We start from the raw sequence: 18,410 nt of genomic DNA, 5'->3' as shown, positions 1-18,410 counted from the left end.
AAAAACGAAAACTGCATGCCACAGTTCATCTATACCCACCCCCTTTCTAGAAAAGAAGCATCCTCTAGTGAAAGCAATTTAAAAAGAACCCCCTCATAGTAGGCTTGAAAGTGAATTTCACTAGTAAAAGCTTTTTTAAAATGGTTAAAAATTCATTCTCCCATGCCACATAATCATCATTATCTATACCACTAAACTCAATGACAGAAATATCATTCTATCAGCGCCTAGCATTGGCAATGGAATGAAAGAATTTAGTGTTAAGATCCTCCTCTTTCAACCATTTGACTCTAGACTTTTGTTTCCAATTAATCTCATCTATCCTCATCAAATCATGCACATTATTAACCAAATTCGCCCTCTCAGCAACCACTTCCCCTATGACAACCCCATTATTCATGGAAGAGTCATCTAAATCTTGAATACGAGTGGCAGTTTCTTGTATTTTATTTTCTTAACATAATTTTTTTTCTTTTTTCCTCTAAAACAACTTATGCTTGACAATTATCAGTTTCTTAAAAACTCTAAAGTCAGCCCAACCCAAAATAGAATTACTTATCCATACATTCTTAACGCACCTCACTATCTTCCAACCACACCGTATCCAATCTAAAAGGCCCATGGCCCGTAAAAATAATTTTCAGTCTGAATAATGACAGCCATATGGTCCGATGAGAACCTACCCAAAGCATTTACCCTGGCTAATGGAAATTGAAATTCCCAAGCACTATCAACCAAGAATCTACCCAATGTACTCATAATAAGGTTTTGCACATAATTATTTGTCCAAGTAAATTAAAAACCATTCAAAGGACAATCCATCAACATATTACGATATCGTAAAGTACATTAACATGTCCTTCCACTGATACATCGATCAAGGAATCCACCAAGTTTATTGAAAGTCTAATCGTCCTTGGAAAAAGTGAAAACCGATTGCGACTAACTTTCACCCCAACAAAAGAAAGATCCAAACCCTTTAAAACTGTTCAAAAAAAAAAAAACCTTTAAAACTGACCGATACACTCCTAGAAACTCACCACACAAATTGCCCAACTTTTTTATAATATAAGATTCCAAGCATGAGGCGGGACTCCCCAGAACTTAACCCAAAAAAAAAAATTTGGAAGCAGTCAAAACTTCCATTCATCCAGAGAAAGCAACTTACTTCGAACTCTCCAATGTTTATTATAATTCAAGACCTTCTAAGCATCTCGGTCTACTCATAGGCAAAAACAAAACAAAAAATTACTATTTCCAAACCATTTCACTCCCGGTAAATAGGGCAAACCCCAAGCTCTCCTCACCCAATCCCCTAAACCAAAAAGATCCTTTGATGGAGGGGAGAACCTACAACCAAAGAACTCACCCGCCCTAAAGAATCCTTCACATCTTCCTTCCCCACTGTTAAAACCGGAACCTCCTTAAAACCTACCCTACCAAAATCCTTGTCACCACACGCCATGGTAGAGATTCTTATTCACGAGGGTGAAGGCATGGTTCATGTTTCTCTCTCCAGAAACTGTATTATTTATTTTCACAAATGCATGGATTCTTTTTGTAATAGATGTTCTTTGGTTCGGGTTGAGGTAAGAGACAAAGGGGTCATACTATCTCTAGAATCTCCAAGAAAAAATAACTACCCTCTCTAAAATCCCCAGCTCGAAAAAACCCAAATGATGAAAATATTCTACTATGCTTTTCCTTTTGCCAAGAAAATCTCTCTTGCTGCAGATTTTCAAATAGAAATAACCCCATATGCAAAACATCTCTACTACGTCTCTCTCGGAAAGATTTTAGCTCTCTCTCGATATATATATATATATATAGAAAAGCCTTTCCAACGTTTATAGGCAAAAATGAATAGTAATTTCGCCCTATCCTCATCACCGTTCAAAGCATGGTCACAATTGTCAGGTAATATTTTATTTTTCAGTTTTTTTTTTACAAATCGGAATGACTTGAAATTTGGAGGGTATATACATCTTACTGAGGGGCATATAATAAAAATATAAAAAAAAATTATCTGTAAAATATAAATTGACCAAAATACCCCCAAAACTTTTCGAGGGTATTTTGGTCAATGTTTTTCATGTAAAATATTTTTTTTATAATTTTCAAAGATTCCCTTATTTTTTATGAATGTACGCTCTAAATTTCAGGTCATTTCGATTTGTAGAAAAAAAATGAAAAATAAAACACTACCGGACAATCGTGACCGCACGATGAACTTTAGACGATGATGGGGGTAGACGAAATCACTGTTCATTTTCGCCTATAGGTGTTACGTATTGTTTTCCTATATATATATATATATATATATATATATATATATATATATATAGCCTACCTCAAAAATTTCACTAGAAGAGGTTGTTTTGATGCTCAAATATCCTCAAATTGATCATCTCGACATCAAGATGCATGGACTTGAGAAAAAAAGGGATTTCAAGTTTTGGAAATAGTGCATCTTGTAGCGTATTTTTATCTCGACATCAAGATGCAAGGACTTGAAAAAAAAATGGATTTCAAGTTTTGGAAATAGTCCATCTTGTAACGTATTTTTAGACTATCAATTTTTAAGTTATTCAACTTTTCATAGATTTGCTCAATCTACACTATTTTTTAAGCTTTTTTATAACTAAATATGAAAATATATTTTAATGCTAGTCAAAGATTTCCAATATTGAAACCACATTTCTCGCCACTATTTGAAGTCAAGCTCTAATTTGATAGTTTAGAACCTTGGCTCTATACAAACCACACACACACACACACATACACACACACACACACACACACATATATATATATATGGGTTTGTCTAGAGTTAACAACCCCTCAAAATACAGAGGTTAAAGTTATAAGCGGTTGTGATGGGTGTATATATCAAAAAGATGATCACTTTTTGTTTAAAAAATTATTTTAAGGAAAAAGTTTATATAGAGCCTAGGCTCTAAACAATCAAATTAGAGCCCACTTAAAAAAACTTTACTATAAGAGGTTGTTTTGATACCCAAATATCCTCAAATTGATATCTCCACATCACGATGTATAGACATGAGAAGAAAATGGATTTAAAGTTCTGGAAATAGTGCATCCTGTAACGTCTTTTTGGACCGTCAATTTTCAAAAGTGTTCATAGATCTATTCAATCTACACTATTTTTGAAACTTTAAATTTTATAATTAAAGATGAAAATATATTTTAAGACTGGCACAAAGATTTCCAATATTGAAATCACATTTCTCAATATTATTCGAAGGTGGACTCTAATGTGATTGTTTAAAGCCTCGGCTCTATACAAACCACACCCTTATTTTAATAGGCAACTAACTATTAAGCAAAGACAAATTTAAAATTTTTACAAAAGTATAATGACATTTTGGAAGTTAGTGTCTTAGAATTTTATTTGTAGAGTGCCTTTGTCTTTCTTAAAAATTTCAACTTTACCCTTTATGGAGATGACAAAAGTGCCTCTTATCCTGTAATAATATTTATAAAATTGCTTACTTAATGATAAAGATATGACAAAAAATAACTTTTTTAAAAAAAATAGACTACAAAATTAATAAATCCACCCTTCACAACTCTCTCTATCTTAAACCTTTGTAATTTGAATGAATGTGAAGTTTAGATTATCCTTTTAGACATATATATATATATATATATATATATATATATATATATATATATAGATGCCCACTAGCTAACCGTTACAGTAAACACCAATGGCCCAGATTGAATCTCGACCGATCTGAGGGCCACGACCTATTTTTATGTTTGAATTTTAATATTTTTTTTTATAAATCCAAATCACTTTAAAATTTAGGTGTATATTCTTCTCATCAAAGCGCACCTAATAAAAATATAAAACAAATAATCTGCAAAAAACAATTGATCAAAATACCCCCAAAACTTTACAGGGGTATTTTGATCAATTATTTTCATGTAAAATATTTTTTATATTTTTCAAAGATTCATCTATTTTTTTATGTACACATGCTCCAAATTTCAGATCAATCCGATTTGTAGAAAAATAGTTAAAATTCAAACAGTATCGGACATTAGGGATTGTCAGATCGAACCAGATTCAATCTGGGCCGTTGGCGTTCACTGTAGCAGTAACTCTTCCCAACGCCTATAGGCGAAAATAAACAGTGATTTCGTCGATGCTCATCGCATGGTCAAAGTTGCCCGGTAGTGTTTCATTTTTCATTTTTTTCTACAAATTGAAATGATCTGAAATTTAGAGCGTATGATCATCAAAAATAGGGAAATCTAATAAAAATATAAAAATATAAAAATGTAAATTGATCAAATACCCCTGTAAATTTATGGGGGTATTTTGGTCAATTTATATTTATGAAATATTTTTCTTAATATTTTTATTATGTGCATCTCACTGATATGTACACAAGTTCCAAATTTCAAATCATTTCGATTTATAGAAAAAACATTAAAATTGAAACACTATCGAACACTTGTGACCGTGTGATGAACTTTGAACAGTGATGAACATAAGCGATATCACTGTGCATTTTCACATATATATATATATATATATATATATATATATATATATATATATATATATATATATATATATATATATATATATATATATATATATATATATATATATATAATTTTCAATATTAGTAATGTGGTTTCAATACTAGAAATTTTTGTGATAGCCTTAAAATATATTTTCATATTTAATTATATAATTTAAAGCTTGAAAAATAGTATAGAGCGAGCAAATCTATGAAAACTTGAAAATTTTGAAAATTGACGGTCCAAAAATGAGTTACAAGATGCACTTTTTTCAAAACTTCAAATCCATATTTTACTCATGTCGATGCATCTTGATGTCGAGATGATCAATTTGAGGATATTTGGGCATCAAGAAAAACCTCATCTAGTGAAATTTTTGAGGTGGGCTCTAATTTGATTGTTTATATATATATATATATATATATATATATATATATATATATATATATATATATATATATATATGGGTATGGTTTGTATAGAGCCTAAGCTCTAAACAATGAAATTAAAGCCTACCTTCAAATTGTATCGAGAAATGTGGTTTCAATATTGAAAATCATTGCAATTGCCTTAAAATACATTTTCATCATTATTTATAAAGTTTAAAGCTTCAAAAATAGTGCAGATACGGTTTGTATAGAGCCTAGGCTCTAAACAATGAAATTAAAGCCTACCTTCAAATAGTGTCGAGAAATGTGGTTTCAATATTGAAAATCATTGCAATAGCCTTAAAATACATTTTCATCATTATTTATAAAGTTTAAAGCTTCAAAAATAGTGTAGATCAATAGATCTATAAAAACTTGAAAATCTTGAAAATTAACGGTCCAAAAATGCATTGTAAAATACAATGTTTTCAAAACTTGCAATGCATTTTTTTATCATGTTCATGCATCTTGATGTCAAGATGATCAATTTGAGGATATTTAGGCATCGAAACAACCTCTTCTAGTGAATTTTTTGATGTAGGCTCTAATTTGATTTTTCAGAGCCTCGGCTCTATATAAACTTTTCCATATATATATATATATATATATATATATATATATATATATATATATATATATATATATATATATATATATATATATATGGTACAGTTCGTATAGAGTCTAGGCTCTAAACAATCAAATTAGAGCCTACCTTCAAATAGTATCGAAAAATGTGGTTTCAACACTAAAAATCTTTGTGATAACCTTAAAATATATTTTCATCTTTATTTATAAAGTTTAAAGCTTCAAACATAGTGTAGATCAACATATCCATAAAAACTTGAAAATCTTGAAAATTGACGATCCAAAAATACATCACAAAATACACTATTTTCAAAACTCAAAATCCATTTTTTTCTTATGTCCATGCATTTGGATGTTGAGATAATCAATTTGAGGATATTTGGATATCAAAACAACATCTTCTAGTGAAATTTTTTAGGTAGGCTCTAATTTGATTGTTTAGAACCTCGGCTCTATATAAAAATTTCCTATATATATATAAATGCGGCACCGATGGACGAAAATAAACAATGTTGTCACTCATAGGCTTGACGCGGTCCGATTTTTTCAACGTGGATAAAAAAACTGGAACGAATCTACTATATTGACGGAGATTCTACGCATGTCATCAAATGGTTTGAGAGCCCTAACTTAGTCCCATGGCAATTGACCCTATCATAGATGAAATAATGCTCAATCTACAGGCCAGACAAGTCATCTTCAACCTCATTAATAGAGAAAACAATGGAGCAGCAGACAACATAGCAAAAAAGGCCACAGCTTAGCTTTTGTTGCCATCCCTCACGTTCTTCGACTCTTTACCCCACTGCCTCCATCTACTTCTCTTCTTTCTCTTTTCTCTTCTGTTATTTTCATCCTTCACTCCCATCTTCTCTCTCTCTCTAGGGCTTTCTCTATTTTTCTTATATGATGTGTCTTCTTGTTGTAATCTTTCATTCACTCAATAAAATCACCATTCAAAAAAAAAAGAGGGGGAGAAAGAGAAGGAGAGTTGGGAAGATTTATCCAGTTTTTTAATTGATTTTCAAATTTTGGCATTTTTGTCCTAAATTGTACTGAAAAATGTCTTAGGGGGTGTTAAAAATGATTGTATACTATGAGACTATTTGCCTTTGTTATAAGGAAGTTACAATTATTAAGAGTCATTAAATGACAAATTAGATGACTTGAGATACGTCACAAAATTCAAAAAAAAAAAAAATTAACATTGAATCTAGTCAATGATACACTTACGACCACCAAATTTAAAATTTGACAGACAATAGTAATTGTAACCTCACTATACTAAAAGAAAATGGTCTGTTTGTATACTTTTTCGAAAGGTAATGTAGTTTACGGTAACAAGAACATGGGATTTTTCAACAGGGACATTTCGATAAGAATGTTATAGCTTGAGGGGACTCCGTAATTTTCACATAATTTCCACATAAAAGTGTAGAGCTATATAGACCAGCAAGGCATATTCACCCATTGCACCAAGTGCGTGTGAGGCCTTTCATATAGAGATATTGGGCTAACTTTTGCAAGTAAAAAAGTTCGTGAAAACCAAAAATAAATAAATAACAAATAAAAATTTCCATAAGAACTAGGCGATCCGGCCAAGCTGGACCGTCCGATTCCCCATCACAACCATACAGTTTTGTTAAAAATCAGCTAATCCTTTTTGAGAACTACCCAGTTCCCAATATATTTTCTCATTGAATACCAATATGGATCAAGCATTTTTATAAAAAAAAAACGTTGTTATGAATGTGAGGCCCTAACTAATCAAATTAGGGTCACCTCAAAAACTTCACTAGAAGAGGCTATTTTGATGCCCAAATATCCTCCAATTGATCATCTCAACATCAATATGCATAGACATAAGAAAAAAAAATTGATTTCAAGTTTTGGAAATAGTGCATCTTCTAATGCAATTTTGAACCGTCAATTTTTGAGAATTTCATAGACCTGCTTGATCTTATACCATTTTTGAAGTTTTAAATTTTATAATTAGAGATAAAAATATATTTTAAGGCTATCACAAAGATTTCCAATATTGAAACCACAAATGTCTCAACACTATTTGAAGATGCACTTTATTTTGATTGTTTAGAGCCTCAGCTTTATACAAACCACACCCTTCTTATAAACCATGGTTTGCTCATTGTACACTAGAATAGTAATCAAACATGATAGAAAGTGAGCTCTCCCAGTCATCAATGTCGACTAGAATAATAATTCACCATCGGAAGTGATCTCGCCCATCCTCTCTCTCCCTCTCTCATACACAACCACATCAGTGTCGACAAGAAATAATAATCCAAAATTCCAAAATTATAAGTGATCTCTCTCTCTCTCTCTCTCTCTCTCTCTCTCTCTCTCTCTCTCTCTCTCTCTCTCTCTCTCTCAGAAGTGAGAAAATAAATGCATATATATCAGTAATGGAAGATAGATTTGATCAAGCACCCAGTACGCAGCAAAAACAGATGCCAAAGTAAACTCCTCACTTTTCAAATTTAGTTCACGAAATTCTCTCACATCAAAATCTCTACAACCAATGGGGAAAATTTGATTAAAATTGCAATCTCGAATGGGTAAAAACCCCGCTTGTTGAAAGGGTGCATTTGCTGTCAAATACCACAAATGAGAAGAATGCCTAATGAGCCATACCTTATAGAGCTTGAGGAACTACTTCACCTGATGCCCTCGCAGCTTGAATAGTCCTCACAACATTTGCAACATTTTCCTGAATAACAAAAGAGCATATATCATTGATAAAAAGAAAGTTCTCTAAAACCCTAAAGCCCCTCAAACCATAGTCAAAACCCAATTCCCAAAGTCCAAGAGTGACCCTAATCTCAAACTTCAATCCCTAAGATAACAGTTGAATAGTCCTCATAACATTTGCAACATTTTCTTAATACTGCACAAAAAGAAGCAATCCTTTGAAATTTAAGGTCCCTAACTACAGCCAAGACCCAATTCCTATAGTAATTTTCCCATAACCCATTTGACCCAATCCAGAAAATCCCAATAAACCTAATCCTCATCACAAAACTTCAGAACCATTTCATCCAATGCATTTGAAAAATCATTTATCTCGATTGCAAGAGAGACAAGATCCTAAACTCATTCAGGACCGAAAAACACCAAAACCCTGGACACAATCATAAAGCTTTTCCACCGTAAAATTCTAGCAGTATCATGATTGGATCAAATCCCTATTTGCACAAAAATTAGGGATCAGAGATCCCATACTTGCTGTTGAATTTCAAAAGCCCCATTTAAGTAAAACACAGTCTATCAAAATGACCAAAAACACCACCCTACCATTCTATAGATCCAATCTTTAAGGAGGGCATATTCAGTCATTTGTTCAAGACACTAAAGTAATTTATATACAGACATACCCATCCGTTTTGCCATGTTAGCATCACCTAATGAATTCATATCCTTCCAGTATAAATTTGTCACATGGTACTGTTACATAACAAATCTCTATTTCCCTTGCACAAATTTTCATTGTGCCCTTAACAAATAACTGCAAAATGAATCCACTAAAAATAATACAATTGCAATTAGAACACATCGACTCCGGGAGGAGCATGTTTATCCCTTGCGAAGGATTGCTAAAGTTTGCAGATTTCTGGCGATATCATGACAGTCCATTGTTTTTCTCTTTCTTGCAAATCAGGAAAGTCCCAAAACAGGTTAGAAAATTTTCTCCTTTAAGACATTCAAATTTACTTCACTTTCTCGAAAAAACATTTAGATGAACTTCAGACATTTACCTGATGAGTTAAGCTACAGATCGCATCAAACAGAAATCAGAATTAAAATAAATAAAGAGATGTGCTAATAAATAAGGGTAAAGTGAGAAATGCCTCCTCACCCTCCAAAGGCCAAGTTTATAACGAAGGCCTTCCCACTGCTGCAATCCGAATGTGCGTTCAGTACAACGACTGCACACAGGCATTTGGTCAGAATCACAGCAAGGAAAAAGTCTAAGAAAACAATCATCATCTAGGAAATATAGCTCACTAAGCCTGAGTTAGCCATAAAACAATGAAAACAAATACGGTTAAACCAAGTTACCTGACTACTACAGTTTGGTTCATCTGGTCCATTTTGCAATCGAGTAGCTTTGCACTTATTGCCCGAACTACCCAGTACTCCACTTCCCCATCATTCACCTGAAAAAGAATCATTGCTTGAAGGTCTGAAGCGAAAATTTTACTCTACAAGTTAAAAACAAAAAATTCAAGCCGAAATTTTAACTCAAGTGTTTACTGAAGAAGAGTTAAAAATTTACCCTTAAGGTGTCCTTGATAACAGCATAAGGGATCTCACCGGAACCACTCGAACCCAGATCCACCAGAGACATCAACCGCATCTTTGTGATACAGTCTTCATGGACAAGACCTGTAGATTCAGGGAATTCAGTTCTGAGGACGAAACGATAGGCATTTGAGACCCATAGAAACTTTCCTCACAAGCAAGAATGTTTTCTTTTATATGATAGTCAAAGATTCAAAACCATATGCTAAACAATAACAAATGCTGTTTCCAGAAGCCCTTTTACATAAGCTTTGTCACAAACCTCTCTCTCTCTCTCTCTCTCACACACACACACAAGCAAACTTACCCCATCTTTTAAGGAAAGTGGAAATTGCAGCATGGAAGTCCACACACACATATGTAAACTTACCCCAGCTTTTAAGCAAAGCAGAATTTGCAGCATGAAAGTCCAAGTAGGAATCCAGCCTTCGGGTGACAAATATCTTCAACAGCTGATATACCAATGCATATTTCCCATCCTTCTCCAACTGGACAACAGCTGGCATGTCCAATAGATCACACTGCAGCAACATCACAAAGGAACATTTTAGTGGCGAACAAATTGTCACTTAGGAACATTTTAGTAGGGAACAAATTGTCACCCACCCAGTAATCAGGAAAAAAAAATGAGGATAATAAGCAAAAAACTCAACATAGAAATTATTGTATCCAATATATAGAATTCGAGACAGTTAACTACCATACCATATTTTTGCTATTTTCAAATTGCAGTTAGTCTAATCAGACAGGGAAAAAACCATAGCACATCCTCCTTATTAAGCATCCTGGTTGGGATCTTAAAGTGTACAAGTAAAATATAAATTTCAACAAAAAACCAAAGCACATTGGGTCATCATAGCCGCAATAAAATGACAGATGGTGATGGAAATAATGTGGGACCCATCAAAGAAAAACATGAACCCAATGGTGGATCCCCCTCCTTCACATTCCATTATTACATCAAACAGGAACGACCAATCACAATAAAGTTTTACCAAAGTCCATTGTTTCATAATATATGTTTGCATTTCAACCAAAACCAGATAAATATGCACGAAAAGAAAAACCCAAAGTATTGCATGGAAACAAAGAAATGATGCTTGTTAAAAGCCATACGACTAGACAAGGAGCATACCTGAAACATGTCAGGTGCCCTCACAAACTCTTTAATTGCCCGTTCAGCTTCCTCTCTCGCTTCACTCATGGTATGTGCATCTTCCCCAGAAAAGGTTGCTAAATACTTGGTTAAAAAGGAGAATGAATCCTTTGTTGAGCTGCAAAATAGATTTAAGAGATGCAAATGATTTACCAATGCAACAAAAACCTGCAAACAGTACTCCTCAGCCGAGGTCTTAAAGCGTACCTCTTGTTCTCCTTCAGAATGTTGGATATGGTGAGGAAAAGTTTTCTTTGATCCATGACTCCAATATTCCACTCTCTCAAGAAGTTGTCCATCTTTTTAAAAGAAGGTATGATGCTCTCCGTAACTTTTCCATCAACCGCCAGCTTGAGCGCTTTCTGATAGACCTGGAAACGGCTGAAGGGCTGCTCTAGAAGGTTGTATAGATTGAACAGTCTGGAGGATAGATATTCATAAGTACGTATTGTGGTATAATATAATAGTTGCTAACCAGAAGCTTGTCTTGTAATGTATATCAGCAACCTATTGTGTCATTTTTACTATAAATAAAATGTTCATTCAGAATGAAGGAAAAAAAAAACCGAAAAGAAAAAAGCAAAAGTTTTGACGACTATTACATCTTCAAGCGCAAAGCAGGCTTTTCATTTGGTTGCTTAAGGACTCCCGAAGATATCTCCCTTGCAATCTCTCCGGCTTCATCAGGACTTCGGGCTTTTGTGACAAGGTTGCAAATAACAGTATAGATACAATCTAAATCTGTATACACAAATATGAAACCAGATGTGAAAAGTTTTTTAATGATAGATAACAAAGAATGCTATAATCAAAGAAACAGAGTGACATTTTAGAATACTGAATAAATCTTGGTAAGTCCTCAATAGTGTAGGATAAGTCAGCATCATCTATCATTGGGCAGGTAAGAGCTTGAGGATCTATGTTTGACAAGGTAGGCGATTTCAGCCCTAAGAGTAAGTCTAGTGCTACTGGGACTTTTTATTCTTCCTATCTTTTCCCTTCTTCTTTTTTTTTTTCTTTCCCTAGCTGCCAATGGGAGCTCCCAAACTCAATGTTCATGGACACTCTAACTATGATTTGGAAACAGGATTCTAAAGGTCTAACCATAGCCAGTAGGTGCATGCCTGCTAAAAAAGACTGCCAGCTTTAGAGATTGTCAAAGCTACTAATTCTCAGGGTTCACAATGGACAGAGTAAAAAGGTCTCCACCACAAGAATGAACTACAAGAAGGGCTTGTCGCATAAACATTACGAGTAACTTAAAAGAGAATTTGGATCTGGAGCCATTTACTATGAAGGACAGGGAGATATTACCAAGTTTTGTATGGTCTTCTAGATAAGGTGAATCCCCGATGGGCAAAAGACCAAACTTGGTTCTGCAGAACCCAGATTACAGAGGTTAGCTCTTTGAATAGTGTGTGAAGTGAATTTCTATTTAGAGAATGAGGTAACCGTGGACTTTGGCACAAACTTCCGCAGAGCCACAGCATGTTTGGGGATCAAATCAAGGGATCAGGGATGCAAAGGGAGCACATTAGACCAGAAAATCTACTAGTAATCCCTAGAAAGAATCAAAAGAAAATAAGAAAAAAGGATTCATGGAAGTGAAACCCAGGATAAAGACATCCCCATCAAAACATGAAGCCTCACATGTGGGAAATCAATAAGGCAGTGCACAATAGCAATATTTTGTTCTCATTCTTCTTAAAAATTTTGAGTGTGTGCGTGCATGCGTGAGCGTGAGAGAGAGAGAGAGAGAGAGAGAGAGAGAGACAGAGAGAGACAGAGATTAGGTCTGAATACTTTAGAATAATGTCCAATGACCTGAGATCATGCAAAAGCAACATTTAGAATAATGTCCAACGACCTGAGATCATGGAAAAGCAAAACTCCAACCTTTTCTTATACAGCATGTCATACAGATATGTTGGGTATGATTATAGCTTTCGCACATTCCAATGTGTATGAAATGAACATGAGTGGTACTATAATTGTGTGATTGTACCTTTCTCAGCTACTCGGGTAAAACTGAGTTCAGCTAATGTGAGCATATGAGATGCCAAATCTAACCATCTACCATTCACCATATGTTCTTGGGCATGATCAAGTGATCTAGCCACCTCACTTTCTGCGAGCTATCAACACAATGAAATATGTCAATCATCAACATGTAGAAGAAGAAATATAACTAAAGAAGAAAAATAACCAAATCAAATAACTTGACAAAAAAAACTCAACCAATTATCGAAAAACAGTCAACTCAGGTGATGAAAACTGATTATGCAGTATCCAAACCACATATGCAACTAGTATCCAACTTATTCATATGATACAATACATCCCAAAACAACAAAACACACTTCCCTAGCATGCATCATGCAATTAAGCACAATCACTAATATCACTCAAATGGAATCAGAAGCATCATGCCACTCAGATACTAAAATACTTGCCCGCATACACTATCAAATTAATAAGCCATATAACCACGGCAATTAGATTCCATTTGAAGTGTTCAATGACGCAGTTTTAAAGGGGCATATGGAAGATTAGACATATGAAATTTCAAGTATCAAAACTTTCTTTTAGCAGCAAATCCTCAACTCAAGGTAGAATATAGATAGAATAATACAGAAATGTTACATATTTACTTACGAAGCAAATATAAAGAGCAAGTTATCCTCATTCAATTAGCACCTATGTAAAGTACAAACGGGGTACCTTCAAATTAAAGAGAGCATATAAATGCACTTTACTGGTCTAAGAAGGATGAGGACCTTAAACTCGCCCTTAACTTATCCCAAGCCCGAATAAAGAGAGTGGGTTGTGTTCAGTATGCAGCCAATGTATAACTTTGCAAAAACTCTCTTTGAATCCGAAATCTATGATATCTGCTAATGCTAGGGTGTTATCCATTAGAGACACGTTGTACCGGAATCCAAGTATAATGAGAAATAAGCAAGGGTTAGCTAGGGCATTCCCCAGAAGCAACGCGCCATAATTACGCCTGATTGCTGGTGAAAAAGACTCAAAAATGGCAAGGGGTAGGCCCAAAAAGACATGGCTAGAAGTAATGAGAAAAGATACAAGAACTTACGGTCTCATTGAGGGTATGGCCCTTAATAGAGCAGAATGGCGGACCAGGATTCATAAAGTCAACCCCAATTAGTTGGGAAAAGTCTTTGACGATGATGATGATATAAATGCACTTTAAATTAATTCCCAACAGTCAAGAATTAATAAAATATGATTAGACATTAGAATAATAAAATAGAACCATTGCATTAATCAAGAAAATTAATATCTAAGTAAATAAAAATCAGCACAAGAGATACAAAGATTAGAAAATCATCACTCTCCATGAGAAAGGATTTGCTCCTCTCACTATAACCTTCGCATAGCAATCAATATAACATTTATTCATAAGATTGAACCATACTTGTGGGAAACAATGAGATGCCGAGTCGATTTAGGAATTGAAATCGCGGAATCACGAGTGGATGGAAGATTTATGTTATATGAATTGTTGTCTATTCACAAGGAATTGTAGGAAACGCGATTCCTACTTTATCAGAATTAAGTTTTAACCCAAGGGGAACCGAGATTCCTACCTCCATGGAATTGAGTTTTGACATAAATAGAGATTCCTACATCTTTGGAATCGAGTTTCAAATCAACTGGAGTCGAGCTTCAACCCAAGTGGAATCTCAATTCCTACCTCTATTGGATCAAGAACCAACCCAATTGGAATCGAGACTCCTACATCTATGGGATATCACACGCAACAGCTTAGAAGCATATCATATATCATGAGGAAATTTGTTTCTTAGAGCAAAAGGTTCAAGGTTCTCAAGTATATCATATGCAAGAATCCCTAAGTATTGGAATCAAGGTTTTGAGTATGCTTAGCTATGGTTCCCCTAGTATTGGAATCATGCTCCTCAAAAGTTATAAAGACCTAAACAATGGTTCCCCTGTATTGAAATTGATCTATTGATCCTTACTCATAGTATTAGAATTACGGTTGAGTGGCCGCAATACTACATTTGGGTTAAGTACAATTAATAGACACCCACAATCCACTAGCTAATTTGTGATGATGTTTTCTAATATATAAATATTATCTCGTGTATACTTGAAAATGAGATTTTGAATTCTAGTTGAAAATGGGAACTTGTTTGTGCCATTCTGTTGCTTTGTGTTGTAATCTTAATGGAACCAAAATCTCTTTCCCAATTATCTTTAAAAGATGGCCGCCAGTTCTAGCACTATTAGAAATGTAACCCAATTGGAACCCAATTCTCTTTCCCAATTATCTTTTAAAAACTAGCCGCCAAGTTCTAGAGCACCATTACAAAAGCAATTGTGTAAGAATCCTGAGAATGGTCTGGGGCCTTGGCAGTAGTGTGCCGAGCCCCATGGTGAGGTACCTGACTCCATTCTCACCAAAGGGCAGGGGCCCAAATCCCCACTGACATACCACTTCGGGAATGGGGTTGACGTCGTGGTGGTAGCACCACTTGAGCCTTAGCTACCCGTCTAGGTTTCCATTCCCACTAACGCATTCGAAAACTGCCAATTATTTCTAAAAACAGGTAGGGGCCTGTATTCCCCACCGATCTGCCCAAAAAAAATAGTAAGAATCCTTAACCTTATTTTCAAAATATACCATTTACCTAATGTGATGAAATGAAAGTGAATACATTTAATGAGACAATAAAATTCACATTGTGTTGTAGAATGCACCTATGAACATCAGTATTTCATTCGATTATGTGGAATCTACATTCTAAAAAAATAGGAACGAGATTTTATGAAGGTGGAAGTAAGATTCCATGTTGATTGAATCACTGTTTCTTGCACCTAAAAACTATGGTAATTGATGTTGTGGAATCTAGATTCCAAAAAAATCGAATCGAGATTCAATAAATGTGAAAGCAAGATTCAATAATTTTTTTATGTTTTTTTTGATACTGTTAAATGAGTAAGATTCAATAAATGTTGAAATCAAGATAGGAAAAAAGTAGAATCAAGATTTCTAAAATATGGAATTGAGATTCTTGACTTCAAGAAAAGGGTTTCCATGAAGATTTTGTGAAGGAACTGCAGAATTGTGATCCTGAAGCAAAATCACTACATGGGGTGAGAGATTCCGGTAACCATGGATTGAACATATTAGAATAGTGTTGGATCCCAACCAAACACTATTCTAGTTTGAGGTCTCCACAATAAAACTCGCTAAAATTAAGTAACTTGACCGTGAAGTTTGGAGCCCACAAGCATGAAAAGATAGAACCCCCCCCCCCCCCCCGCCCCCCCCCCCCCCCCCAACACACCCTGTTATTTTAATATTAGAAATAGTCCAAGTCCCCATGTTTCTCATTAAAATTCATTGGATGCCATTGCACTGCATCTCCTTCTTGCAAGACAATATTCAGGTCAATGTTCAAGAGCAGGAAACACCCAACTATTCCTCTAACAACTCCATATGAGCTACTTTCTCATGCCTTCAGAAAATATTATTCACAAGCTCTCTTCCCACATGAACTTCTTTATCAAAATCATTGGCATATGAACTAATGGTTATTGCAAATCAGTGCATCAGTCTCCAATAACCAAAAACAATTGAAATGTATCTTTTATTACGAGTACGCGATCCAATAATACTAATACGGATGGAACACCATAAAACTATCAAAAACCAGAAACCCCATACTTCACTATGTCAGTCAATGCAATGATTATTCCATAATAACTTGACATTCGCTACTAATGACCCAAAGGTTGGTTCTTCTTTTTTTCAGGTTCAGGGACATTAAGCTTGCACTAGACGCACAACCTCAGATAAATATCAGAAAGGAGTTATTAATGTAATATGCCTTAAATCGGATTCCACCTTATCACTGTCAAATCAAAGCTCAAAAAATTGTGAAAAAGACAATAGCTTTCATGAAAACCTTGAAATTTACATCGTACCTGGGTAAAACAGGTACCCAAAATCCAAGAAATCCAGTTCCATCACAGTAAATAATAGATGCGCACAAATTTTTCATTTCACAGTTAGAAAAGGAAAATAAATTCACGAGTTTCCATTTTCCACGCAAATGCATCAGAAATTATCAAAGTTCCATTAATATAAACAATCCATTTACCCAACAATAAAAAAAAATCCAATCTACCAATCAACAGATTGTGTACAAATTGCAGTATTCCAAAAAAGCAAAAATACAAGAAAATGAAAGAAACTACAGTAACACAAAAATTCTGGTACTAAAGGTCTTCGGATCATTAAATTGGAGAAAAAACCGCATAATTCAGAAAGTTTCACAATTTCAACCATTAATAACCACAAAAATAAAATATAAAAATTGAAATTGGGAAACGATGACAAGCATTGGAAGGAGGAAAAAAGTACCTCCGGTCCTGCATCTTGCCAAGCCACCTCTGCAGTGAATCGGACCACGGCGAGAGCTGAATCCTCCTCTGAAGTCTCAACCACGGTCGTCATAGTTACAGTAGATCTTTTAACCAAGACGAGGTTGCAGAGAAGTGAAAAAGGTCGAGAAGAAACCCTAAACCAAACCCTAATTTCCGTGAACAAAAGAGAAAGGGAAGAGCGAGCTACTGCAAAACCCTAAAATATTCGAACAAACCGGAAAGACATGAAGGTTAGCGCGAAAGGGTCCAAACCTCTCTTTTAAAAGGACCCGGTTTTTATGAGTCCCCCGACTCATAGTATTTTCATGCGGGCTCCCTTAAACACCCATTTTTATATCAATCTTAGATCCAAATTTGTAGTGGTCCATAATCTAGATGAGCATGAATATAAAAAATAAAATAAAATTTTAAAATACTTTTTACTAAAATATTTTTCTAAATGGGAATCTTTAGTTATGGATGTTCATCTTAAAGATGGACGATTGTGATTGTGTGGGCTAGTGAGGCCGCTGACTCACAACACTCTTTCAATGACAAAACAAATCTCTCTCTGAACATGTAACTTATCCATAAACATAGTGAGCAAAAACCCAGCTTAAAACGTGATTTTTAAAATGATTTAAATTTATTTTTAAGAAAAAGTTTTGAAAAGCATGATTATAAAAAGAAAAAAAATAGTAAGGGGGAGCCTTTGAACAATTAATTAAACGCGCACCTCAAAAATTCAATCGAAGAGGTTGTTTCGATGCCCAAAACTCCTCAAAACGATCATCTAGATCTCAAGATATATATACATATATATACATGAGAAAAAATAGATTTCTAAGTATTGGAAATAGTGCATTTTGTAATACATTTCTAGACCGTTAATTTTTTAGATTTTCAAGTGTTTATTAATCTGCTCGATCTACAATATTTTGAAC

At 34.5% G+C, this 18,410-nt stretch overlaps 1 protein-coding gene across 3 annotated transcripts; it reads right to left on the bottom strand.

Moving 5' to 3' along the window:
• Nucleotides 1-8,040: 8,040 nt before the first annotated feature.
• Nucleotides 8,041-17,720, bottom strand: LOC18446264 (uncharacterized). Of its 3 annotated transcripts, XM_088848586.1 has the most exons (11): nt 17,465-17,720; nt 13,055-13,184; nt 12,364-12,425; nt 11,652-11,790; nt 11,257-11,469; nt 11,029-11,167; nt 10,264-10,414; nt 9,868-9,977; nt 9,651-9,748; nt 9,448-9,517; nt 8,041-8,301 (listed from the first exon to the last, which is right to left on the bottom strand). In XM_088848586.1, exons 5-11 carry the CDS (start codon nt 11,346-11,348, stop codon nt 8,227-8,229), a joined length of 735 nt encoding a protein of 244 aa, XP_088704712.1. In that variant the 5' UTR covers nt 11,349-11,469; nt 11,652-11,790; nt 12,364-12,425; nt 13,055-13,184; nt 17,465-17,720; the 3' UTR covers nt 8,041-8,226. The 3 variants fall into 3 exon arrangements, with proteins under 3 accessions (XP_088704712.1, XP_006856447.1, XP_020530399.1); XM_006856385.4 differs by lacking the exon at nt 12,364-12,425; XM_020674740.2 differs by lacking the exons at nt 8,041-8,301; nt 12,364-12,425 and adding an exon at nt 8,344-8,472.
• Between the last annotated feature and the right edge of the window lie 690 nt (nt 17,721-18,410).

This window comes from Amborella trichopoda, chromosome 10 (genome assembly GCF_054954075.1).
Source record: "Amborella trichopoda isolate Santa Cruz 75 chromosome 10, AtrichopodaSantaCruz75HAP2 v2.0, whole genome shotgun sequence".
In the NCBI taxonomy this organism is placed as follows: Eukaryota; Viridiplantae; Streptophyta; class Magnoliopsida; order Amborellales; family Amborellaceae; genus Amborella; species Amborella trichopoda.
Note: the sequence above shows the minus strand (reverse complement) of the source record. Positions and strands in the feature narration are given on the sequence as shown.